Below are 26,618 nucleotides of genomic sequence, written 5' to 3'. Positions count from 1 at the left end.
GGCGTAGCTCTCCTCCTTTAATTTACATGGGCCGGTCCTAGGGTAGTGGTGCCCCCACGGGGCCCAGGAGAGTGAGTGGCCCTCCAGCCCACACATTTAATTTAGCCCCGGAGAGGTAATGCCCCAAGAGGGTGGTCTGCACAGCCCCATGCCCAGACATTTAAATTAGCCCCAGGGAGGTCGTGGTCCTTGGGGCAAATGAAAGCCCTAAGAGGGGGGTTTGTGCAGCCCCCCCTTCATTGTTAATATAAGTCCCTGGGCAGGTGATGGTCAGCAGGGTTCATACGTGCCCAAGAGGAAAGGGGGGTTCACGCACCCCCCCCCCCCACCACTGCAATAAAGCCCCAGGAGGTGGTGTTCCCTGGAGCTCAAAAGAGCCCTAAGTTGGGGGCTCCATGTGCCATCTCTTTATATGCTCACATGCCCCCGGGCCCTGGCCCACCCAGCAGCTATATTATAAACAAGTGCGGGAGACAGCGCTCATTTATTTTAAATTTGTTCCCCCAATTTGTGAATTCGCTGCGGATTTTTGCGGAAATGAAAAAAAAATGCTTTTTGCCCTGGCGGGACCCCAGCAGCAAGGCTGGGGTTCAGGGTATCAGGCTGAATCTGAGTCCAAGAACGGCTGTCAACACTTCCTGGTTGAAGTGTTGGCAGACAATCAGATCTCTGCAAAACTATTGAATGGATTTACACCAAAAAACAAAAAGGGCACTTTCTGAACCAAGAGCTACCTTTCTGGCAAATTTGGCGTAATTCCATCTAGCGGTTTGGGTCGTGTCTGAAATCCCTATGGGAAACTGCATGGAGAAGAAGCATTCTGGAACACCCCCTCTTTTTCTCTGGCCTCCCTTGACGAATCACCCTTAAACTTTCAAGCCTGCAGCTGAGGAAAGTGGCAAACTAGTTTTGAAAATTGTGAGGTTTCTTCAAACAGCTCCAAAGTTATTGGCTAAACAGAAAGCACTTTTGTTGTGGAAACTAGGTCCTAACTATAACTACCTACTGGTGACCGCCAGTAGGTAGTTATATATATATATATATATATACACACACACACACACACACACCCACACACACCCACACACACACCCACCCCCCCCCCTTTAAATGCCAACTGAGGAATCATAAGGATGGAGTGCTTTTTAGCTAGTTCAGCAAAATAAAAGACATTGTATCATTGGGCTCCCAAAAGTCTAACTCTGTAAAAGATATGCCGCACTGAGCATCAAGAAATCAGTGCACATTGATAGTTAACTGACTTTAAGCCCACTGTGTGCGTGCGTATGCCACTCAGTGTATGCTATGGCAGTTACAACCAGTTAAGTCTATAAAACATATGCAAAGCCACCTAGGTTGAAGTTGAATCCCCTATTGGAAAAGCATTATTCTCACACTATGCAAATATTTTACCCTTTTCTCATTACAAATTGTTTGATGAAACTTAAAGTCTTTGACTTTTTCAAACTGGGTTTAAGCGGTGATTAGTATTTAAATAGTAGTGTGTTGCAACAGAAGGAAATCCGAAAATGTATGTTACAATTCACAATTCTTCAAAAATTAAGATGCTTCATTTCTTCAATACGGGCCCATGTTACAAAATTTACTCCACTTCTCAAGCACATAAGAGTCAAAAGGACTTACCTCACACACGCTTCTTAACAATTCAATTTTGCGATGGATTGAAGGAAGTGTGTCAGAAAATGTGTCTCGAAAAAGAATGCAGAAAGTCCGTTCGTAAAAGTTAGGGATGCATGATAGTTCATACAGGAACCTGGTATGGGAAAAAGGTATTTAATTTCAGAAGAATCCTTACTCCATGTGATAGAAAAGAATGGTCGCAATTATAAACATCTTTTAGGTTTCTAGAACATAACCATTCCAATGTTAAATAGCAGATGAAATGTGATACATTGTGATTACAAAAAATCAAATGTTTACTAGCATTAGTCAAGCTCTTTAATGCAACACATCATAGTCTAGAAATTGTCATGTAAAAAGTTTACATTTGTACACTTTTTTTGGAAGCCTTTTGCATCAGCTAACATTGCCAACAGTGCTCCGGCTTTGAATGCATCAGCACCTTAGAGGTTACATGCAATAACGGTCAAGCTGATCAACCACAGACAAGTTAAATTCATACTATGTCCGACTCTTCATCCTGAAGTTTTTTTAGGGGCACTTTTAGTAGCAGGGATAATAATACATTAAAATAACACTCGTCTGCAAGATTGTGATAGCGTTTACATTTCAGCCTTGAAAAAGAGAACCACGAAGCAGCTAAAGCAGTTAATTTTAAAGTCTGAAATGCAAGGACAAAACTAAAAACAAGATCAGGGCTGAATTATAGAAAGTGCCCTGTGGTGCGACAAGCATTTGCGCCCAATTGCTGCGCCCCTGGGGCACTTTGGTATTACAGAAGGGCCCACAGACGTTTGTGCGGCCCCTTCTGTAATACAGATATTGCTGGTGCACATGTAGTGCGGTCCCTCATTGGCATGGGGGTGTAGGCCCATGCAAATTAGGTAATCTCATTGCCTCTGCGCTGGCACCACATTACAAATGCGAGTGCAGAGGAAAACATGCTTTTAGGAGGTACATTGAAAGACAGCCCTCTGGCGGGATGTAAGGGGGGGGGGGGATAAAGTCACTACAACCAACTAAAAGGGGATCTCTAATCCCTCTGAAAAGTGCAGTTGGGTTGCCCCTGCATAAAGACATGTGCAGCAGATTTGAAAAAGCTGCTCTGTATTTCTCTTGAATGTGCTGCCCTGAAGGAAGTACACGTTTGTGGCTCTTCTGTGGGCAGCGCATTCAACACAATAGGGCACGGTTTCGCTGTTTGCACTGGGCGCATCTGCTTAAAGGTGCACTGTTGCGGAAACAGGAAAACTGCACAGTATCTGTAATACGGCCCCAGGTGTCATTCCAATATTTTTAAATTTGTGTCCGCCCCCTTTAATGTTATTTAATTTTATGTAAAGTGAAACACCAGTGATTAATTAGCTTGCAAAGTTCTGTGCACCTATAAGTGGAGAGTCGGATATCTCAGTACTAAATCTCTGTGCTATACAATTTGCCTTTTATGTATTCCAATCTACTTACCGTCTCTGATGGAATTAACACAAGATGAGGTCTTCTGCTTTAAAAATATTAAAATTATGATCAGAACCCTATATAACAGAGTTCATGCCTTCCTTAAACCTTCCAGTTAGTGCCTCTCTGCAGAACTGCTCCACATTAAATATTGTAATTTAATTGAAGAAAATGCACCCTTAGTCCTCAAGGTGTCGGTTCACTTGTGACATTCCCATACTTTCAGTGTACCTAGGTGTGACATTTTCACATCATGTGTAAGATCCTGAGAGAGAGACACTAACACACTAAATCAAGTGTTTGTGTTCATGCAATACCGTTTATTTTTAGGTTATCATTGCCATTGCAATGTATCTAAACATTCTAACAATCTAAAAAAGGTTTCAATATTGCACACAATTCTCACAAGTGGACATCTTTGCCCATGTATACACATCTTTATTTTTCATGTCTCTAGAGTCACTCTTATTTCCTACTCTTCAGAGATATTTTTAGACCTTTGTTTTTTTATCTCCTCCTCTTTCCCATTTACTCTCCCTCGCTACAGTTTCCATCTTTCCTCTTCTCTTAACACCTTACTTTCATGAGTCCAGGGTGTCCCTCCTTATTTATCCAGCATTGCACTCTTCATGTTTCTTTTGCTACTACTTTATGCCTTTTTATCTCCATCGTAATTTTAGCTCTCTTCGGTATCATTTTTGCTATTTTAGCCCTCTTCAAAGATTTTCTCCACCTTGTTTCGCCATTGTAGCATTGATGGATTTTACTTAGACTCCTCATTCATCTACGGTGCCCAATTCGAGCTAATTTACTTTGAGCCATCATTATCCTCTCCAAGCAAGGGCATTGGGGGCCATGACTGTGTCAATCTTTAAAAACGGTAATAGGAATGATCCTTGCTGTTATCGGCCAATATCCTTGCTAGACTCCTCAATCAAGTGCTTGGGGAAAACTCTTTTGGTAAGACTGGAAACCTGGGCAGAACAAAATTCAATGTTATCAGATATGGCTTGGACACAATAGAAACATCACTTAATTTATACCTTAGCACCACAAAACATACTAAAGCTAAAGGTACCACAATACATTCGTCATTTATGGATCTGACTAGCACTTTTGACAGTCAATCACTCAAAACTCTGGTCGATCAAGTCTGAGTTGAGGGTGGAAGAGCCATTGTTATGCTTCTTGAGGGGTTTACAAAGATGATCCGGCAAGGGTATGTTTTGGTGTGAATGAGGAATGCACAGAGCTGATTAAATCAGATTGAGGGGTTCGTCAAGGATGTATTGCCCCCCCCCCCTTTTTTTTTTTAAACACTTATATCAATGGGTTGGTGGACCACGTAGAAATATGTGGGAAGTACTTGCCAATGATTCAATTCTGCTGGTCAGAACTGCAAATGGTCTGCAGGGTATTCTTAACCTGTTTATCTCCTTTATGAACAACCTGGACTTTAATACGAATCAAATTAAGTCCTTTACCATGATTTGATGCTTAAGGTATACAAAGAAACGCCTCCCTGTAAAACAGAAGGACATTGCAGTGGGCCAAGTTCAGACATACACAGACATTCCCTTCTATTCATCACTCGCTTTGGGTCATCTAAATAAAATTAAAGTTCAACAATTTATCAGCTCCATAGAGGCGATTTTCAATTTTGCACAGAAACTGGGTTATAAACCTATTAATGAACTGCTTATTTTATACAAGATCAAGTGCATCTCTCTTGCTACGTGCAAGGCTGGTTTGTGGGGCTTTGAAGCAGCAAATGCACTTCAATTAGCAGAAAACAAATTCCTAAGAAACCTTCTGCATCCCCATCTAATGCATATTAATAACATTCCAGTTTTTAGGGGGTCCTAGAGCTTTGTAGTGACCCAGAAAAGGGTACATTAACCCCTTCGCTGCCAGGCCTTTTCCCCCTCCTGTGCCAGGCCTTTTTTTGCCTATTTGGGGCAGTTCGCGCTTAGGCCCTCATAACTTTTTGTCCACATAAGCTAACCAAGACAAATTTGCGTCCTTTTTTTCCAACATCCTAGGGATTCTAGAGGTACCCAGACTTTGTGGGTTCCCTTGAAGGAGGCCAAGAAATTGGCCAAAATACAGTGAAAATTTAGTTTTTTTCAAATAAATTGGAAAAACTGGCTGCAGAAGAAGGCTTGTGGTTTTTCCCCTGAAAATGGCATCAACAAAGGATTTGCGGTGCTAAACTCAGCAGCTTCCCAGCTTTCAGGAACAGGCAGACTTGAATCAGAAAACCCAATTTTTCAACACAATTGTGGCATTTTACTGGGACATACCCCATTTTTGCAATTTTTTGTGCTTTCAGCCTTCTTCCAGTCAGTGACAGAAATGGGCATGAAACCAATGCTGGATCCCAGAAACCTAAACATTTCTGAAAAGTAGACAAAATTCTGAATTCAGCAAGGGGTCATTTGTGTAGATCCTACAAGGGTTTCCTACAGAAAATAACTGAAAAAATAAATATTGAAATTGAGGTGAAAAAAATATAAATGTTTCTCTACGTTTTACTCTGTAACTTTTCCCTGCAATGTCAGATTATCGAAAGCAATATACCGTTACGTCTGCTGGACTCCTCTGGTTGCGGGTATATATAGGGCTTGTAGGTTCATCAAGAACCCAAGGAACCCAGAGCCAATAAATGAGCTGCACCCTGACGTGCGTTTTCATTCTATACCGGGTATACAGCAATTCTTTTGCTGAAATATAAAGAGTAAAAAATTGCTATCAAGAAAACCTTTGTATTTCCAAAAAGGGCACAAGATAAGGTGTTGAGGAGCAGTGGTTATTTGCACATATCTGAATTCCGGGGTGACCAAACTAGCATGTGAATTACAGGGCATTTCTCAAATAGATGTCTTTTTTTACACACTCTCCTATATTTGGAAGGAAAAAATGTAGAGAAAGACAAGGGGCCATAACACTTGTTTTGCTAATCTATGTTCCCCCAAGTCTCCCGATAAAAATGATACCTCACTTGTGTTTGTAGGCCTAGCGCCCGCGACAGGAAACACCCCAAAACACAACGTGGACACATCCCATTTTTTTTAAAGAAAACAGAGGTGTTTTTTGCGAAGTGCCTACCTGTAGATTTTGGCCTCTAGCTCAGCCGGCACCTAGGGAAACCTACCAAACCTGTGCATTTCTGAAAACTAGAGACCTAGGGGAATCCAAGATGGGGTGACTTGCGGGGCTCGGGCCAGGTTCTGTTACCCAGAATCCTTTGCAAACCTCAAAATTTGGCTAAAAAAACACATGTTCCTCACATTTCTGTGGCAGAAAGTTCTGGAATCTGAGAGGAGCCACAAATTTCCTTCCTTCCTTGCCTACGGGGTCGCTCCCCCTGCGTGACATTGGCGCCAAAAAAAAATCCCCGGTGCCTAGTGGTTTCTGCCCCCTTGGGGGCAGATTGACCTAAAATCGGCCAATCTGCCCCCAGTGAGGCAGAAATGGCCTAAATACAATTTGCCCCCCAGGGGAGCGACCCTTGCCTGATGGGTCGCTCCCCATCTCGAAAAAAAAAAAAAAAAAAAAAAAAAACCACAACAAAAAAATTTGCCCTGGTGCCTAGAGGGTTCTGCCCCCCCGGGGGGGCAGTTCGGCCTAATATTAGGCCGATCTGCCCCCGGGGGGGGGCAGAAAAGGCCTAAAATAAATTTGTCCCCCCAGCACCCCCCCACCCCGGGGGTGGCCCTTGCCTACGGGGTCGCTCCCCCTGCGTGACATTGGCGCCAAAAAACAAATCGCAGGTGCCTAGTGGTTTCTGCCCCCTTGGGGGCAGATTGACCTAAAATCGGCCAATCTGCCCCCAAGGGGGGCAGAAATGGCCTAAATACAATTTGCCCCCCCAGGGGAGCGACCCTTGTCTGATGGGTCGCTCCCCATCTCGAAAAAAAAAAAAAAAAAAAAAAAACACACAACAAAAACATTTGCCCTGGTGCCCTAAGGGTTCTGCCCCCCCCCTGGGGGCAGTTCGGCCTAATAATCGGCCGATCTGCCCCCAGGGGGGGCAGAAATGGCCTAAAATAAATTTGTCCCCCCAGCCCCCCCCACCCCGGGGGCGGCCCTTGCCTACGGGGTCGCTCCCCCTGCGTGACATTGGCGCCAAAAAACAAATCGCAGGTGCCTAGTGGTTTCTGCCCCCTTGGGGGCAGATTGGCCGATTTTAGGTCAATCTGCCCCCAAGGGGGGCAGAAATGGCCTAAATACAATTTGCCCCCCAGGGGAGCGACCCTTGTCTGATGGGTCGCTCCCCATCTCGAAAAAAACAAACAAACAAAAAAAAACACAACAAAAAAATTTGCCCTGGTGCCCTAATGGTTCTGCCCCCCCCCGGGGGCAGTTCGGCCTAATAGGCCGATCTGCCCCCAGGGGGGGCAGAAATGGCCTAAAATAAATTTCCCCCCCCGCCCGGAGCGACCCTTGCCTACGGGGTCGCTCCCCCTGCGTGACATTGGCGCCAAAAAACAAATCGCAGGTGCCTAGTGGTTTCTGCCCCCTTGGGGGCAGATTGACCTAAAATCGGCCAATCTGCCCCCAAGGGGGGCAGAAATGGCCTAAATACAATTTGCCCCCCAGGGGAGCGACCCTTGTCTGATGGGTCGCTCCCCATCTCGAAAAAAACAAACAAACAAAAAAAAACACAACAAAAAAATTTGCCCTGGTGCCCTAATGGTTCTGCCCCCCCCCGGGGGCAGTTCGGCCTAATAATAGGCCGATCTGCCCCCAGGGGGGGCAGAAATGGCCTAAAATAAATTTCCCCCCCGCCCGGAGCGACCCTTGCCTACGGGGTCGCTCCCCCTGCGTGACATTGGCGCCAAAAAACAAATCCCCGGTGCCTAGTGGTTTCTGCCCCCTTGGGGGCAGATTGACCTAAAATCGGCCAATCTGCCCCAAGGGGGGCAGAAATGGTCTAAATACAATTTGCCCCCCAGGGGAGCGACCTTTGCCTGATGGGTCACTTCCCATCTCTAAAAAACAAACAAACAAAAAAAAAAAAAAAAAAAAAAATTGCCCTGGTGCCTAGAGGGTTCTGCCCCCCCCCCCCCTGGGGGCAGTTCGGCCTAATAATAGGCTAATCTAAAATAAATTTCCCCCCCGCCCGGAGCGACCCTTGCCTACGGGGTCGCTCCTCCTGCGTGACATTGGCGCCAAAAAACAAATTCCCGGTGCCTAGTGGTTTCTGCCCCCTTGGGGGCAGATTGACCTAAAATCGGCCAATCGGCCCCCAGGGGGGGCAGAAATGGCCTAAAATAAATTGCCCTCCCCCCCAGGGAGCGACCCTTGCCTAAGGGGTCGCTCCCTTTGCGTGAAATTCACGCAAAGAAAAAACTCCCTGGTGTCTAGTGGTTTCTAGCCCCCTTGGGGGCAGATTGGCCTCATCAAAATAGGCCAATCTGCCCCCAAGTGGGGCAGAAATGGCCAAAATATAATTTTCCCCCAAGGGGAGCGACCCTTGCCTAAGGGGTCGCTCCCCACCAAAAAAAAAAAACATGAAAAAAAAAAAAAAAAAGGGTCCCTGGTGCCTAGAGGTTTCTGCCCCCCCTGGGGGCAGATCGGCCTAATAATAGGCCGATCTGCCCCCAGGGGGGGCAGAAAAGGCCTTCCCGAAAATATGCCCCCCCTGGGAGCGACCCTTGCCCTAGGGGTCGCTCCCTTTTGTCAATAACAATAAAAAAAAAAAAAATCCCTGGTGTCTAGTGGGGTTTCAAAAGCCGGATTGCAAGCAATCCGGCTTTTGAAACCCTCAGAGAGACTTCAAAGGGAAGGAAATACTTTTCCTTCCCTTTGAAGCCCCTCCGGGCCTCCCCAGTGATTGAAAGAGAAATGCGCGCTGACGTCACGGGGGGGGAGGGGTCGGGGTGGAAGGGGAAGGTGTTCCCCTTCCATCCCCGACTTGCGGGGGGGAGGGGGGTGCACGGGGGGCGCGCACAGGGGAACTGTAGCCTTGGACGAGATGATCTCGTCCAAGGCACAGAAGAGGTTAATAAGCAAGAAGGTAGTGAAGCAAACGTATGCTGCTATACTTGAAGATTGTAGATTAGGTCAGGAAGCAAGTAAACCACTAGTACAGTATTATGTTGATTTATTGTTGGGGAGTGCTGAAGCAGATGTCTTAATTAGAAATTATTAATGACTGTTTACATATTTTGAATAATGATTTATGTAGAAAAATTAATAACGTAGAAAAAATGTGTGCGTTTGAAAATGTGACCTCGAAGAATGGCCACCAGTGTTCACGAAATGTACTAAAATATGATTAATATGTATGAAATATTGAAAATGTATTGGATTAGAGTAGTAATAGTCATATTAAGGGTTATGAATTACATTCTTGCTTATTAATGGTAGGTCTTACTTTAGCGAAGTGTCTTGGCCTAGTTTTGCCAGGCCTCATACAGAAGCTGTATTTCTTAGCATTTAATATAAAATGCTGACCAAGTGAAATAACTGTGAAATGCTTATTGTTTTAATATAATGCTTAACCGCAGCTTTTTCTGGGAACTGATGGACAGGAGATGGGGTCTCTCGTAAAGTAACAAATTGTGTGTAAAATGTGTGAGATGTACTTTCCCAGGACGTGAACAATAAAGACACTGACTCGAGAAGAAGATGCAACAAATTTGATACCGGACGAGCCGGATGATGAGAACATCGTAAAGCAGACCAATCAACGGCGTGTGAAAGGCGAAATAATAGAATTCATAGATTTGGAATATGAAAATTATTGGACAGAGTAATAACATACGATTAATTGACCAATAGGGAATTAGGGATAGTTACGGTGACTTTGATATAACGTGACAGAGGAGAAAGATTTCACATTTTAGGAAATTACTGCAATATTGAGAGAAGAAGAGACTCGAGATTCTGTCATTGGGCTTATACTCTCTGACTGAGAGCCTGATGTTTTGCTGATCGACTGATGACCTGAGGACGAAGACTGATTCTGCTTGCTGACCCATACTGTGGATAGGAAGATATGAAAATGTGACTGAATTGCATTCTTATGCCTTTTCTTTCTAGGTACCAACTGTGTTGTCTTATTAGTTTTCTTAGCTAGATGTTTTTCAAATTTTTTGTTCTAAATTGTTTTGCATGAAGCCCCACATGCTGATGCAAATTTGGGTTAGTTGAGGTAATTCACATGACAATTGACAAACTGTTGACGGACTATTTTGCTGAATTTTATGGACATTATAGCCTTGCCGAAATTGATTTTACCAGTGATTGGTGCTGATGTTTGGAATGCCTTGTGATTCAAGTTTTGATTAGATCACGTTTCTTGCATCTTTTGGTTAACAATTATTATTATTTGCATTGATTTGGATTGAAGATTAATCTACATGACTTAAGAGTTGTTAAAAATAGGGAAATAAACTCACTGAACTTATAATCAAAGGGTGTGGTTATTCATGGCTGAAAAGTCATGGTGCGTAAAATTTCCTGCCTCCATTGGTTATTGATTTGACTAATGATCATTGATTGTCGTGTGTTGATTGTTTCTGTATTGGAACTATGGTAACAACACCTTAAATGAATCAAAAGGTTAATCGACCTATACGCGTCCCCTTGTAAGTTTACTTATTAAGGACAAAGCGCTAACAGTTATGGTAGCAGACTGATGGTTTGTTTCTTTAAGGGCTTGCCATAGGTGTTTGGTACATAGTGACAGGGGTTAACAGTTATAGTGGAGAGACCGTGAGTTTGCTATAGGTGTCCAGAACTGAGTGACAGGTGTTGGTAGTTGTGGTAGGAGACTGATAGTTATGGTAATAGTTTAAAAAATTGATCCATTTGCGAATTCAGTATTTAAATTTGGATTTCATTTTTCGAAAGGGTATTTGTAGAGAAAATGATGTCCCCTTAAGCCCAGAAATGACTTTCCCAGATTCTGGATCCTGCTAGCAATTGAATTGTGACGTATGTGAGGGAATCTAGGGAGTCTGTACTCCAAATTAAGTTTTAGTAGGAGTGTGCGTACTGCATAGTGTGAGAGTAGGGAAGTCGAACTTCACATGTGTGTGGCGCTTTGCGTTAAAAAATTGTCCACATGGTTGTTGATGTACGGACCCTGCATGGACTAAGACTCCAGAGTACATTGAAAAGTGTATGAGATACTTGGTTATATGTTGTAATCTGGTTTAGCAGGTTGATCGGGCGTGGTCAACGAGTCAGTGTGGGAGTTAAAGTGGGTGAGTGAAAATTTGAACTGAGATTTGGCAAGTCCTATGTGCACCAGGACAGACCCATTGATCCATTGAGAGTCCGATTTGCAGGTCGAATTTTACTTGCAAATCTGGGAGACCGAGAAAGAGGAATAGCTGCATGAGTGAAAGGGCCATCAGTGAAAATCCGTAAGGTTCCTGAAGTGATGGTGTTACCTTCCTGTAATAAACTAGCAGATTTGTTTTTGTTTTTTGTTTAGTGCTCGCAATATTTTGCATTAGTTTGTGTGAATTGAAGTTTTGGAGGACGAGGCGCAAGATTTTGTCAGCCTTAGTACGTGTGAGTGTGATGTCACTAGAGCCGCACTGGGATAGGTTGGTTAGGAGAAGGGTCGCACACGGATTGGCAGCTGTCCTTGAGGGGCTATTGGTTGAGAACGTGGGTGAAAGGAATCTTGGGAGTAAAAGTCATTTCCTGATCTGATTTTGAATAAATAAAAGTAGAAAAGATGAAGATTTTCAAGGCATTAAAGAGTGCCCCCTAAGGGGAGATACGTACTTAAGAGGAAATGTAGGAGAGCCTACACTGCCAGAGAATACATTGGCTTACATTGTAATGGAGGAGAGGTGAGTCGTGCCATGTCTGTGGTTAAAGCAGTGGTGCAAATTGACAGAGAAAAATGGGAGCTTAGCGTTTCCTGAGAATAGGACGTTTAATTTGAGAATTTTGGAGCACTTGCGGATGGCGCTATATGAATCGAAGCCCCTTCCAAGACCAGCACAGTTTGAGGCATTAGCAGATGCTGTGAATGGACCTAGTGCAGGTCAGAGCTTGAAGCTATTGACACCACAGACACCGAATGCAGTGGTACAACAGGTGACACCAGTGAACGAGAGTAACATTTCATTACAAGGACTGACATCTCAGCAGTTGACTGGATGGTTAGACAAGTTGAATACCCCACAGAATACTTCCAAGGGAGAAGAGCAGATCAATTGTGTCAGATTTAGCATGGAAGTAGGTTAACTAGTTGAGGGAACAATGGAGATGAAAAGATTAGAGTCCTACACAGAAGCAGAGTTGAGATACTTATGCCCGAGAATCACGAGAGAGAGGTGGGCAAGGTACATCTGAGATTGGCAGAGAAGCATGGCATAGAAATCGAGAAAACAAAGCATCTGAAGAAAAGTTACAGATTAGATTTTGAGGCAAAGGATTTTAAACACATGAGGTCTGCCGGAATGAAGGCGCACCTTAAAGAATTATTGCAGAGGGCTCAGGTTTGGGGAGCATTAGAGAAGCGGGAAGGCAGATGGGTGAAGAAAAGAGACAAAAGGAAAAGATTCTTTAGAAGTGACCGGAATTATACAACAGGATAAGGATCCGGTAAAGATTTTACCAATGAGGGAAATCCCAGGGGTAAATTTTGTTCATGTCCCTTGGAGTAGGAGTCATATTTTATCCTTTACGAATGATTACCCAAAACTGAGGGAGAAGCCAGTAGAATGGTATCAGCAGACAGACAGGTTTGTGAAGCTCGCGAAGTTTGTGGGAAGACTTGAACACCATACTGAAGGTAGTGGTTCCAGCTGATTTGTGGGTTGAGTGTAAGAGATCTGTAGATTGGCCAACAAGTGAACCGGAGAGAGAAGAATACAGGTGCACCATCTCCCAAGGTTATGAAATAATATTATAAGGTAATTGAGTTCCTGAAGATGAAAATTTCACCTAAAAATATTGATTGGCAGAGGATTGACTGGACAGTGCAGGAGGTGATGGAGTCAATACATGCGTACTAAGAGATTGCTGTAGGAATTTAAGGAGTACAGTGGTAAAGAAGCGATTGAACCAAAAGACATGCTGCATTTTGTGTTCAGATTTGTAGAAGGACTGAGACCTGAGATAGGTCAGATGATTAAGAGTCATTTGATTTGCTGGCAAACGAAGCCGAATGATGAGGTGTTGCAGTATGCAAAATACTGTAGTGATGAGATTGAGTTGAAGCAGAAAAAGTTGAAAGAGAAGGCAATGGTGATGCAGATTAAAGCAGCTCAAACAGGAGTGCAAGGGAATTTTGTGCAGCAGATGCCGCAGCCACAGGGAAATGTCATGGTTCAGCCTCAGATGAGAGGTAGGGGTCATGGAGGCAATATGAATTGTGGTCCAGATTTGAATACTGTAGTGGTTCACAATGATGTGCAGGGAATGAAGTAGCTATTGCTATGTCATATTTGTGGAGCCGTGGGACACTGGAAGCAGGAGTGTTCGATGATAGTGCAAGAGGGTGTTCAGCAAAATAACGTCAATACATTTCAAAATGGGAGACGACTAAGAATGAGGGGTCCAAATCCAAATTTTCAGAATAATGTGAATCAAAAGCAACGTTTTCAGCCTATGCAACAGGTGCAATTGCCCCATGCACAAGTAGCACAGTTGAAGACAATGCAGCAGGAAGTTCCCATGGTACCTAGACAACAAATGCAGATACCGCAAGCGCTGAGGGAGCAGCAACAGATGATGCCTTCTCAACAGGTCAGAGACAAGACAGAAGTAGAAACACAGTGCACCAATTCCTGTTACACAGTGAGAATGAAATAAATGGTGAATCGATGAGCGATAGTTCTGATGAGGAGCCATGTATGCTTGCGACTTCTCTAGAGATAGATCAAAGAGGACCCTACGTGAAAGGAAAGGTAATGGGTCACAGTCTCATTTCTGGTGGACACAGGAGCAACGTGCTGTACAGTGAGAAGTGCAGAGGTTCTGAATTTACCCCTTTCAGGTCGAACAATTCAGTTTGTGGGAGTAGCGAATCAGTATTTGACAAACCCAGTGACAGATCCAGTACAGACTGGCAATTTCCAGGGACCGCATACGTTTGTAGTCTGTGATTCGAGTTCGGTATCCTTACTGGGAAGGGACTTGTTGTGTTAAACAAAATGACTGAATGCTTGTTCAAATGATGGAATTGAGATCCAGGTGAATAGTGACTATGAGGAAGACCCAGCCCCAGAAACTGAGTGTGAAACTACAAATGAGGAGTACCCTTTGATTGAGTTTTTCCCGATGTTTACAGTGAGGGAGCTTCATTCTGATTTGCAGGGAACACTGCAAGAAAATGTGTGGGATCTAACAGGGAAATAAGTGGGTTTGATCAAAGGAGTGGAGCCGATTAAAGTTACCTTGAAGCAGAATGCAGTGTTTCCGCAGCTTCCACAGTATAATATGCCACAAGATTTCCTGATGAAAGTGAATCAGATAATTGCAGATTTTGGGAAGCAGGGAGTTTTGAAGGAGGTGTTGAGCACATGTAATTCAACAATAATGGGTTTGAAGAAGCCATGTGGAAAGGTCCGAATTGTACAGGATTTGAGAAAAATAAATGGCATTGTGGTCAAATGTTGTCCCGTAGTGCCCAATCCAGCTGCAATAATGTTCCATATTCCATGTGATGCAGAGTGGTTCACAGTGGTTGATGTCACAAGCGTTCTTTTCTGTGCCCCTGCATGAGGATAGTCAATTTCTCTTTAGTTTCAAAGTCTTAGATCAAGTCTACTGCTGATGTAGAATTGCTCAAGGGTACACAGAATCACCTTCTTTGTTTAAACAGATCTTGAAAAATAATTTGGAGTCATTAGAGTTACCTTTTCAGTCGACTCTGGTACAGTACATTGATGATTTGTTGATTGCTTCTAAGACGAGGGTCGAGTGTAAGTATGACTTGATTGCCCTGCTGAATCATTTGGGAAAGTATAGTCATAAAGTGTCACCATTGAAATTGCAGTATTGTCAGAAGGTAGTCAAGTACTTGGGACACCAAATTGAGAAAGGGTCAAGGAAAATATCCAGAGAGAGGATTACAATGATACTGCAGATAAGTCCCCCACCACACAGATGTCAGAATGTTCCTGGGATTGGTGGGCTATTGTCCTCAATGGATTCCAAATTTTTCAGAAATTTCAAAGCCATTACAGAAGTTGACCCATAAGGATGTCACAGACCCCATAGTGGTAGATGAGGATGAGATGAAAGTGTTCAAGGAGTTGAGAGAGAGTTTGTGCAGAGCTCCAGGTTTGGGTATGCCTGACTACACAAAACCTTTTACATTGTTTTGTCATGAGTGTGATGCATGTTCATTGTCTGTCTTAACTTGGGTCCATGGAGGTGCTCATCGCCCAGTAGCAGATTTTTCAGCTACTTTGGACCCAGTTGCAGCAGCCTTACCAGGTTGTTTGCGTGCAGTTGCCGCATTTGGTCAGAGTCTTTCACAGTGTGAAGGTGTGGTGATGGGATATCCCCTGACTGTAATGGGCCCTCACTCCATTTGAGATTTTACTGACAAGGACGAAAACTCAATATTTCACTGGTGCTAGACTGACTAGGTATGAGACAAGCATTTTGGGTGCTCCAAACTTGACACTGAAAAGATGTACAGTGCTGAACCCGGCAACTTTACTTCCAAGTGATACCACTGAAATCCAGAAGGAGGAAGATGTTGAACAGGATTGTCTTGAAGTAACTGAGTTGTGCACAAAACCGAGACCTGACATTAGAGATACCAGATTGGAAGAAAATTGCCACATTGTTTTTGTCAATGGTTCTTGTCTGAGAGACAGCACAGGGACACTGGGAGCAGGATATGCAGTGTGCACAATGACAGGTACCTTAGAAGCTTCCTGGCTTCGAGGAGTGTATTCTGCTCAAGTTGCTGAATTGGTCGCTCTTACTAGGGCATGCTATGTTTCTGCTCGATTGAGAGTCAGCATTTACACAGATAGCCAATATGGATTTGGAATAGTTCATGACTTTGGTCAATTGTGGTCGCAGAGAGGTTTTCTGACCTCTACTGGACCACCAGTGAGAAACGGCGAGAGAATAATGGAGTTGTTATACGCTATTCAACTGCCTGAAGAAATTACCATGGTGAAATGCAGCAGTGCACATCTAAAATCGCAGGACTAGGTGTCCTTAAGAAATGGATATGCGGATCAAGTCGCAAGGTTTTGCGCATTGAACTGTATATCGTTCAAAGACAAGTGGGAATTGTTACCTGAAGGAGACACAACATGTAAAAGTTTTGCATTAAAGGTAGTTGATACTTTAGAAGAGTTAAAATTGTTGCAGAGCAATGTTGACAAAGAAGAGAAACGTTCATGGAGCAAAATGAAACATGTTTAAAGACAAGACGAGTTGTGGGTTTCAGCAGGTGGTCAGTTGGTTTTACCAAATAGCCTGTTTTCTCAGATGACGAGGTATTTTCATGGTCAGGCACATATTGGGAGGGATGCCATGGTACGTTTGTTCAAAATTGACTGGTTTACCCCAAGTTTAGACAAGCAGCTGAAGCAGTTTGCCATCGATGTGTCAATTGTCAGCAAATAAATGCAGGAAAAGAGACAGTGGTTAATTTGAGCCACATTGGAAGAGCAGGAGGCCCATTCAGCAGAATGCAATTGGATTTCATCGAAATGCCTGCGTGGAGATTTAAGATATGTGTTGGTGATTGTGTGCATCTTTAGTCATTGGATTGAAGCGTACCCTACACAGAGAAATGACAGCCTCACAGTAGCAAAATTGTTGCTTAGGGAACTGTAGGAAGTTGGCTCTGTATATACTATTTCAAAGTAAGAATAGTGTGCACAGAGTCCAAGGGTTCCCCTTAGAGGTAAGATAGTGGCAAAAGTAGATAATTCTAATGCTCTGTTTTGTGGTAGTGTGGTCGAGCAGTAGGCTTATCAGAGGGTAGTGTTAAGCATTTTTTTTTTTTACACACACAGGCAATAAATGAGGAACACACACTCAAAGACTTACTCCAGGCCAATAGGTTTAAATATTGACAAAAATCTTTTCTTAGTTTATTTTAAGAACCACAGGTTCAAGATTTACAAACAATACTTTAAATGTAAGATACTTCACTTAGATGCTTTAGGAACTTTGAATGAAAACAATATCATGTACAGTCTTTGTCAAAAATGGCAATAAGCTAAATGGACACATTGGCAAAGTGGGCACAGTGCAAAAATCAACAGTTCCTGGGGGAGGTAAGTAAAGGTTAGAATAGGAGGTAAGTAAAACACTTACAAGTCTCAGTCCTGGGGCATAGGCAGCCCACCATTGGGGGTTCAAGGCAACCCCAAAGTTACCACACCAGCAGCTCAGGGCCGGTCAGGTGCAGAGGTCAAAGGAGGTGCCCAAAACACATAGGCACCTAAGGAGGACAGGGGTGCTCCGGTTCCAGTCTGCCGGCAGGTAAGTACCTGTGTCCTAGGGGGGCAGACCAGGGGGGTTTTGTAGAGCACTGGGGGGGACACAAGTAGGCACACAAAACACACCCTCAGCGGCACATGGGCATCCGGGTGCAGTGTGCAAAGCAGGCATCGGGTTTTGTATAGGTTTCAATGGAGGGACCCGGGGGTCACTCTAGCGGTGCAGGGAGGCACCGGTGGGGGCTACTCGGGACAGCCACCACTTGGGCTAGGCAGAGGTTCACCTGGGGGTCACTCCTGCGTTGAAGTTCGGTTCCTTCAATTCCTGGGGGCTGCGGGTGCAGTGTTGGTTCCAGGCGTCGGGTCCTTGTTACAGGCAGTCGCGGTCAGTGGGGGCCTCTGGATTCTCTCTGCAGGCATCGCTATGGGGGCCGTCTCTGTTTACTCACGGGCTCGTAGTCGCCGGGGAGTCCTCCCTGTGGTGTTGGTTTTCTGCAGGTCGAGCCGGGGGCGTCAGATGCAGAGTGTAGAGTCTCACGCTTCCGGCGGGAAACGTGAAGTCCTTGGAAGTTCTTTCTTTGTTGCAAAGTAGCTGGTTTTGAACAGGGCCACTGTTCACAGGAGTAGTCCAGGGCAGTCCTCTGAGGGTTCAGAGGTCGCTGGTCCCTGTCAGATGCGTCGCTGGAGCAGGTTTTCGAAGTTGGAGACAGGCCGGTAGGGCTGGGGCCAAATCAGTTGTCTTTCTCGTTCTCTGCAGGCTTGTAGGTCAGCAGTCCTCCTTCTTTCTTCAGGTTGCAGGAATCCTATTTCCTGGGATCTGGAGAGCCCCTAAATACTGAATTTAGGGGTGTGTTTTGGTCTGGGAGGGCAGTAGCCAATGGCTACTGTCCTTGAGGGTAGCTACACCCTCTTTGTGCCTCCTTCCTGTGGGAAGGGGGGCACATCCCTAATCCTATTGGGGGAATCCTCCAAACTCAAGATGGAGGATTTCTCAAGGCAGGGGTCACCTCAGCTCAGGCCACCTTTGGGGCTGTCCTGACTGGTGGGTGACTCCTCCTTGTTTTTCTCAATATCTTCTCCAGCCTTGCCGCCAAAAGTAGGGGCAGTGGCCGGAGGGGCGGGCATCTCCACTAGCTGGGATGCCCTGGGGCGCTGTAACAAAAGGGGTGAGCCTTTGAAGCTCACCGCCAGGTGTTACAGTTCCTGCAGGGGGAGGTAAGAAGCACCTCCACCCAGAACAGGCTTTGTTCCTGGCCACAGAGTGACAAAGGCACTCTCCCCATGTGGCCAGCAACATGTCTGTTGTGTGGCAGGAACTGGTCAGCCTACACTAGAAGTTGGGTATGTATTCAGGGGGCATCTCTAAGATGCCCTCTGGATGTATTTTACAATAAATTGCACACTGGCATCAGTGCGCTGAGAAGTTTGATACCAAACTTCCCAGTTTTCAGTGTAGCCATTATGGAACTATGGAGTTCGTGTTTGACTAACTCCCAGACCATATACTCTTATGGCTACCCTGCACTTACAATGTCTAAGGTTTTGCTTAGACACTGTAGGGCATAGTGCTCATGCACATATGCCCTCACCTGTGGTATAGTGCACCCTGCCTTAGGGCTGTAAGGCCTGCTAGAGGGGTGACTTGCCTATGTCACAAGCAGTGTGGGGTTGGCATGGCACTCTGAGGGGAGTACCATGTCGACTTAGTCATTTTCTCCCCACCAGCAAACACAAGCTGTGAAGCAGTATGCATGTGCTGAGTGAGGGGTCCCTAGGGTGGCATAAGACAAGCTGCAGCGCTTAGAGACCTTCCCTGGCATCAGGGCCCTTGGTACCAGGGGTACCAGTTACAAGGGACTTACCTGAGTGCCAGAGTTGTGCCAATTGTGGAGACAAAGGTACAGTTTAGGGAAAGAATACTGGTGCTGGAGCCTGGTTAGCAGGGTCCCAGCAGACTTTCAAATCATAACTTAGCATCAGCAAAGGCAAAAAGTTAGGGGGTAACCATGTCAAGGAGGCATTTCCTCACGAACTGATACGCGTTTCGGATTTCCGATCTCTTTAGAATCAAATAGGGGAACGCACTTCAACAATGAGGTGATTAAACTATTGTGTGCTGCACTGAACATTGAGCAGAAGTTGCATTGTAGTTATCACCCTGAAGTATCAGGACTAGTGGAGCAGATGAATAATACCTGGAAGTCAAGAAATGCAAACGTGTGCAGCTACAAATCTGAAATGGCTTGATGCATTGCCTTTGGTGTTGATGTCAATGAGATACACACCTGACAGAAAGACAGGATTGTCGCCCCATGAGATTCTCATGGGCAGAGCAAGGAGGTTGCCAGCAGTTCCTGCAAATGCACTTGTCAACATTACAAATGATATGGTGTTGGATTACTGCAAAGGTTTGGCTGATATAGTCCGCTCTTTCTCTCAGTAGGTGGAGGCCACCACGGTGCCACCAATCCATGATCCAGGGCACATACTGAGAGGTGGTGACTGGGTCGTTGTCCGAAAACATGTGCGAAAGACATATTTGGAGCCAAGTTGGAAGGGACCATATCAAGTGGTCCTAACAACTACGACTGCTGTGAAGTATGCTGGTATACCGCATTGGATTCATGCGAGTCACGCAAAGAAATTGGCATTTCCACTGGATCAGAAAGAAGTGTTGTTGAGAGTACCGACAACTGTGAGACAAATTACAGCACCAGAACAAGAAAAGGAGAGAGGAAGAACTGAAGCTGAAACTGAGCTTGTTGAAGACGGTTCCATCACTACTGTGAAAAACGAAGGTGAAAACCTCCAGGAAGGTGTTGGGGAACCCATCTCAATTGAACCAGCAGGAGAGTTTAGTACAGGAAGAGTTCTCCCAGAAGCAGACGAGGGACAAAGAGAGCAAGTGCCAGACCAAGAAAGGGAAGGAGTTGAGCTGGATCAAAGTCAAAGTGATCTGGCTCCTCCTGAACCAGTTGCAGGTCCGTCAAGAGAAAACACCACAGAAAAAGAAAAGGATTCAAGTTCAATCCTGAAGAGAATATTGACAGAAGATTCACAAAAAGGAGATAAGTGGCCAAATTTGCAAGTGGAGAAAAGGAAAGAGGTGATAGTTGAACCAACAATAGAGGAGTGAAGTAGACACTACGAGAAAAGAAGAACTAAGTGAAGGAGAGTTGAATGGTGATCGAAAGTTGAAAAGAAATAGAATAGCAAGTCGAAGATACGCAGGTCCTGAATGGGTGTATGCAACTACAAATGAATGGCAGCTAGAGTTTATGTCTTTTTGTTTTGATAGGGAAGTTCCATGTCAATATTTTGAAGTGATTTGAAGAAGATTGATGAGCTGACTTGTTGAAAACTGATTTGACAAGCTGCTAACTGATTTTGAGAAGGAAGAAGGGTTCATGGAAGTGAAACTGAACCGACGAAAGGAGGTCTCTATTTTTTTTTTATTTTTGCTGCACGTTTTCAAAATTACTTCTGCTTTCTGATTCTTTACAGATCATGACTGATTTTGATAAACAGGTTAGGGATGCTAGGCGCTGTAAATATATGAGCATTGGTTGGCAATTATGTGCGGGATTTTGTTTATAGTGATGATTGTGGGTATTTCTGTTCTTGATGCAAAAGGAGCCAACCATTCTTCTACTTTTGAGACTACTACACTGACAGCTTTAGAGAGGTTTAAGGTAGATGAGAAATATATGCATGACTTTACTAATGCTCAAGGAGAACTTTCTTCTAATGTTTTCTATCGTTTGTTGAGTGAGTATGCCGAGACAATGGATGCAAAGGATTGTCTTGTGTGTACGCAGATTCCTTCATCAGTCTAAGAAGGAGTCAATTATCATAGTCTTCCACTAACATACGGGATAAGTTGTAGTTTGTTACTAATAAGGTTCTATAACCTGGAGAATATTCAATATTTTTACTCTAATCATCGCGTGTTTTCGTTTGTTCCTATTATTAGGTATTTGAGTAGAATAGCTGAAGATAATGATATAGAGTTAGAGGATTCTTTGTACCTACACTAACATTTGGCACAGCTTATGCGCACGGAAATAACCTTACATGCTTGCGTATGCCTTTAGAGAAAAGCTTCTTAGATCATACTGATGACAGGAGAAGGCATACTGATGACAGGAGAAAGGCGCTGAAGGAGAAATTAGAAAAAGGCTTAGAGAAAAGGTCTTACAAGAATGATTATGCTTACACTTAAAATGCAAGGGAAACTAGCTTTAGATGCATTACATGTAGGGAAGCTTTGTATGTATAGGCCAAAATCACGCACTGATACTTCATTCGTGGGTACAAGTGAATGTAGGCATGTGTTTTTGTTTCAGAGTAAATGGACATTTATGTTGAATGGGCAGGACCCTGCGATTCCAGGGATATATTATATCTGTGGACTTAATGCTTATTACCATCTTCCAAGAGGATGGCATGGGACATGTTATTTGGGGATAGTTTTGCCAAAGATTTACCAGATGGAGGATTTGGAAACGTTTCCAAAAATGACAGAATTACATCATAAGAGACAGAGGCGGGAGTCCTCTTCTGCGATAGTGGGAGATCTATTTGGTGCAGTGATTCCTTCAGTGGGAGTCATCCTGAATTCAATCAAGATTTGAAAGTTTTGTACTATTGTGGATAACATGCTGACACATTTTTCAGGGGCTATACTCCTGATAGATACTGAATTGGCTGCAGATAGAGCTATGACTCTTCAAAATCATCTTGCTTTAGACATTCTTTTAGCAAAAGATGGCGGAATCTGTAAAATGATTAACTCTAGACATTGCTGCTCTTAGATTCCTAACAATAGTAAAGAGATAAGAGATTTACTTACTAATCTGACTAATGCAAGTAGTGCAAGTAGTGATTTGAAGGAGTTGAAAGAACCAAGAGTATGGGAAAGGGTTTGTTTCAGTGGGAAATTGGCTTAATAGTATTTGGAACGGGGTGCTGTTGAAAATTATACAGGGAATATTAATTGTCATTGGGTGTCTATTAGGAATATGGGGATTAGGCAAATTATGCAAAATAATTAAATTGAAGAGGTCAAAAAAGATTCAGAGGAGGGAAGAAATGAAAAGGGAAAGAATTTATAGGGAAAATTCAAAAAGACAAAATGTTGAAGAAATAGAATTGTAAAAATTGTAAGTGACAAATTTGGTGTGATGACATTTAGTCATCAAAGGAGGGACTGCTGAAGCAAATGTCTTAATTCGAAATTATTTTTTTTATAACGAATTTTTATTGATTTTACAATAAAATAAAGTAATACAAAACAAACAATACATTTATATACTAAAAATAAAGTAACAAGGCGCCAATGGGCACCAAACAGTGGTCAGCTCCAAAGCCCCAGACAGCACCTTGAGTAGATAGACGGTACATGTCAATACCAACGTGCCACGTATGTGTCTCATTTCCCTCCAAAGGAGTTGGAGGAGTGTGTGAGGGTTCTTCTTTCCACTGTGTCGGTCCGCATCCCAGGGGGTTAAAATGTCATTCCGTCCCACTTCCCCCAGATCTTTTTATACTTACTCGGACACCCTCTAACCTCATATACGAGCTTTTCACATTGGGCACACCAGTCCATTCCCCTCCTCCATTTGGTCAGGGCCGGAGCCATAGTGGCTTTCCAGTCCGCCACGATGTCTCTTTTGGCCACTAGGCATGCCACCCCCAGCCAGGTACGTTCTGCTCTACGTAGTCCCGATTCTCCCATAACCCCTAATAGGGATGTCAATGGTGTCAGCGCCACGTCTACTTGCAGAATCAACGAGACCTCACGCGAGATCATCTTCCAATATGTACTGATAACCGAGCATGACCACACCATATGGAAAAAATCAGCTTTAGGGCTACTACAACGGGGACAATCAGCCGTAGGCCGGAGTCCTGCTCTGTGCAATCTGGAGGGTGCAAGGTAAGCAGTATGAAGATAATATGTCTGTACTAGTCGGAGACGTGTCGTCATAGTCAGGGAGTGGGGAGCTGCCAAAGCTTCAGTCCAGTCCTCCTCTTCAAGAGGGCCCACCCATCCCTCCCATTTCTGACGAAGTTCCTCCAGGGAGCAGGCCGTAGTAAAGATTAGTGTGCGATACACCTGGGAGACACCTCCCCTGCCCAGATTCCCCATCAGAGCTCTCCTCTCCATAGGACTGGTTACGGGTATGCTATTCCCTGGCTGGACCTGCGTCAGAAGGGCATGTCGTACTTGGAGATACTTGTGGAACTGTGTCTTATTTAGTGCAAAGATTTCTTGGAGATCCTCAAAGGAACGCATGCTCGTGCCCTCCCATACATCACCCAGAGTAGAGATGCCTATAATATCCCATTTCTGGAATCCCTCAAGACCCACAACTTCGCCCAAGCAGGTCCCCTGCCACAGTGGGGTCTGCTGAGTAAGGCGTCCCCACCATCCCGAGATCTTTTGAGCCGTCCGCCATCCCTGCAGCACCACCCCTGTCACCCTAGGGGTCTCACGAGTGATCTTACCACCATATAGGGCGTCAAAGATCTTGGGGTAGGTCAATGTCTGGAGTTCCAGACGGTACGCCGGATCTGTCCAACCCCCCCCCCAACCAGTCGTTGATCACTAGTAGTTGCGTCGCCAGGTGGTAGTAATGGACATTAGACATTCCCAAGCCCCCTTCATTAACATCTCTCTGACAGGTTTTAAGCGCTAGCCGGGGACGGGAACCACTCCATAGAAATTGGCGTGCTAGCGAGTCCATGTCTCTAAACCATTTCATGGGGATAGGGTTAGGATAGTTTTGAAGGAGGTAGAGAAGTCTGGGAAGGGCCATCATCTTATAGAGTGCGATTCTTCCCAGCAAATTAAGAGGAAGGTCCTTCCAACGTTGAAGATCGTCTTTGATTCTTCTGGTTAAAGGTGTGACATTGAGCTCCCATGCTAATTCAGGGAGCATTGCGACATGCACCCCCAGGTATTTAAAGCTATTTCTTCGCACTGGAATACTTTGTTGCCAGTCCATACATTCTCTAGATTGATGGAGCGGAACCAACAGGGATTTTTGGGGGTTTAGGGCGAGACCCGATGCCTCCGAGAAGACATCCAGAATTTGCATGATACGGGGACCGCTCCTGGCCGGATTGGCTATGTATAATAGGACATCGTCCGCATAAAGTGCCACACGGTCTTCTGGACACACTGGCCAAGACCAGCCTTCCATCAGAGGATCCTCTCGAAATAACTTCGCCAGAGGTTCTATTATTAATGCAAAGAGTAACGGGGATAGTGGACATCCTTGTCGGGTACCACGCCCGATCGGGAACACCCCTGAGACCACTCCGTTTACTTGGACCTGAGCCGTCGGATTAGAGTAGAGCAGTCCCACAAGACCTCGGAACTTGGGTCCAAGGCCGTTTTTTATAAGTACTTGTTCAAGATAGGACCAATCCACTGTATCAAAGGCCTTCTCGAAATCAAGTAGGAGCAGCGCTAGAGGGGTGTGTGACAGGATTTTACGGTGTGCTAAGGCTAAATGTAGACGCCTAATACAGTGCCTGGTGCTCCGCGTAGGCATGAAGCCGCATTGGTCAGGGTGCACCAAGACGGGCATTGCCTCTTTTAATCTATTGGCAAGGATCAAGGCTAGCACCTTGATCTCAGTGTTGAGGAGGGAGATAGGCCGATAAGCCGAGCAATTTGGCGATGGGGGCTGGGTCTTCGGGATTACTACTATTGTAGCAAGGTCAATCCCTGAGGGGAAGTGACCTTTCTGCTCGGCTTCTCTATACATCTCAAGTAAGTGTGGGGCCAGAATGTCACTACATTTCTTGTACAGTTCCGCAGGAAACCCATCCGGACCTGGTGTCTTGCTTGAAGCCAGACTGGCAATCGCACTCGTTACTTCCGCTAGGTCAAGTGCTTCGTCCAGCCTGTCCCTAGTCGCCTGAGACACTCTGGCGAGTGTTATGTCGTTCAAGAGGGGGGAAGCTTTTTCAACCGTAGGCCGGGGGTGTTCTGCGTATAGGCATGCATAATAGGAAGCAAAACTCTGTGCAATCTCGATGGGTGTCTTGTGAAGGGTACCTGTGTTATCTCTAATTTCGGGAATGATTCTGTTAGCTAAGGGTCGAGTGGCCAACCAGTGTAAGAGCTTCCCATTTTTGTCCCCCCAGCCATAAATTCGGGCGGACGATGCCCTCCACATATGCTTCGCTGACTCAAGTGTTAGGTGTTTAATTTCCTCTCGGACCCTGGTGAGCTGCCTCAATGTGGAGATTTCGGATAAGACTGCTTGCTGGCGTTCCAGTTTTAACGCTACCGCTTCTAACTCGGACACACGTGACTCACGAATGCGCTCACGTGCTCGCAAGAGGCACTTAGCCTGCCCTCTCAAGGTAGCCTTGTAGGCAGCCCATAGCGTGCCTGACGACTGGACTGTTCCCACATTCAGTTCAAAGTACTGCGTGAGACGATCTCTAATCTCGAGGACACAATCTTCATCTTGCAAGAGCCAAGCATTTAGGCGCCATACCGGGTGCCTGGTGAGGTCTACTCCGCCCAGTCGGACTCGCACCGGTGCGTGATCCGACACCCCACGGGACAGTATCTCTGCTCCCGTGACACCGGAGAAGTCCATGGCCGGCATAAATATTAGATCAATTCTAGAGTGTGTCTGATGGGCAGCAGACGTGTGCGTATATTGACGCTCCATAGGGTGCCAAGTTCTCCACACTTCACATAGGCCTAGGCTGTCTGCCCAACTCTTAAGGCCTGTGGCTCGGGCAGACCTGCCCGCTGTGACATCTCCTGACACATCTAATCTAGGGTCTAGAACCGCATTAAAGTCTCCTCCTACTATTGTGATTCCTTGGGGGAGTCCCGCCACCACATGACGAAGTGAACATAAGAAGGTGTCAAATCCCGCTGGGGGGGCATATACGCATACAAGATTCAATGTCACGCCACGAAGTAGTCCTGAGACTACTATGAATCTGCCTTGTGGATCGGATCTCGTAGATGTTACCACCATGGGCAGTGAGCGATGAAGCAGGATACCTACCCCTCTTGATCCCCTAGAGAAGCCTGCGTGATAGACCCTATCAAATCCCCCTCGGGCCAACATAGGGCATTTAGTT

The 26,618-nt window shown here is 45.0% G+C and overlaps 1 protein-coding gene across 1 annotated transcript in view; it reads right to left on the bottom strand.

Moving 5' to 3' along the window:
* The window catches only part of LOC138295990 (formin-2-like), a 686,093-nt gene that overhangs the window by 297,565 nt on the left and 361,910 nt on the right, over nucleotides 1-26,618 (bottom strand). Inside the window, exon 10 of the mRNA XM_069234685.1 lies at nucleotides 1,645-1,774. Coding sequence (XP_069090786.1) covers nucleotides 1,645-1,774 — 130 coding nt within the window. The remainder of the gene's footprint in view (nucleotides 1-1,644; nucleotides 1,775-26,618) is intronic.

Source organism: Pleurodeles waltl, chromosome 5, assembly GCF_031143425.1.
Source record: "Pleurodeles waltl isolate 20211129_DDA chromosome 5, aPleWal1.hap1.20221129, whole genome shotgun sequence".
NCBI classification, from domain to species: domain Eukaryota; kingdom Metazoa; phylum Chordata; class Amphibia; order Caudata; family Salamandridae; genus Pleurodeles; species Pleurodeles waltl.
Note: the sequence above shows the minus strand (reverse complement) of the source record. Positions and strands in the feature narration are given on the sequence as shown.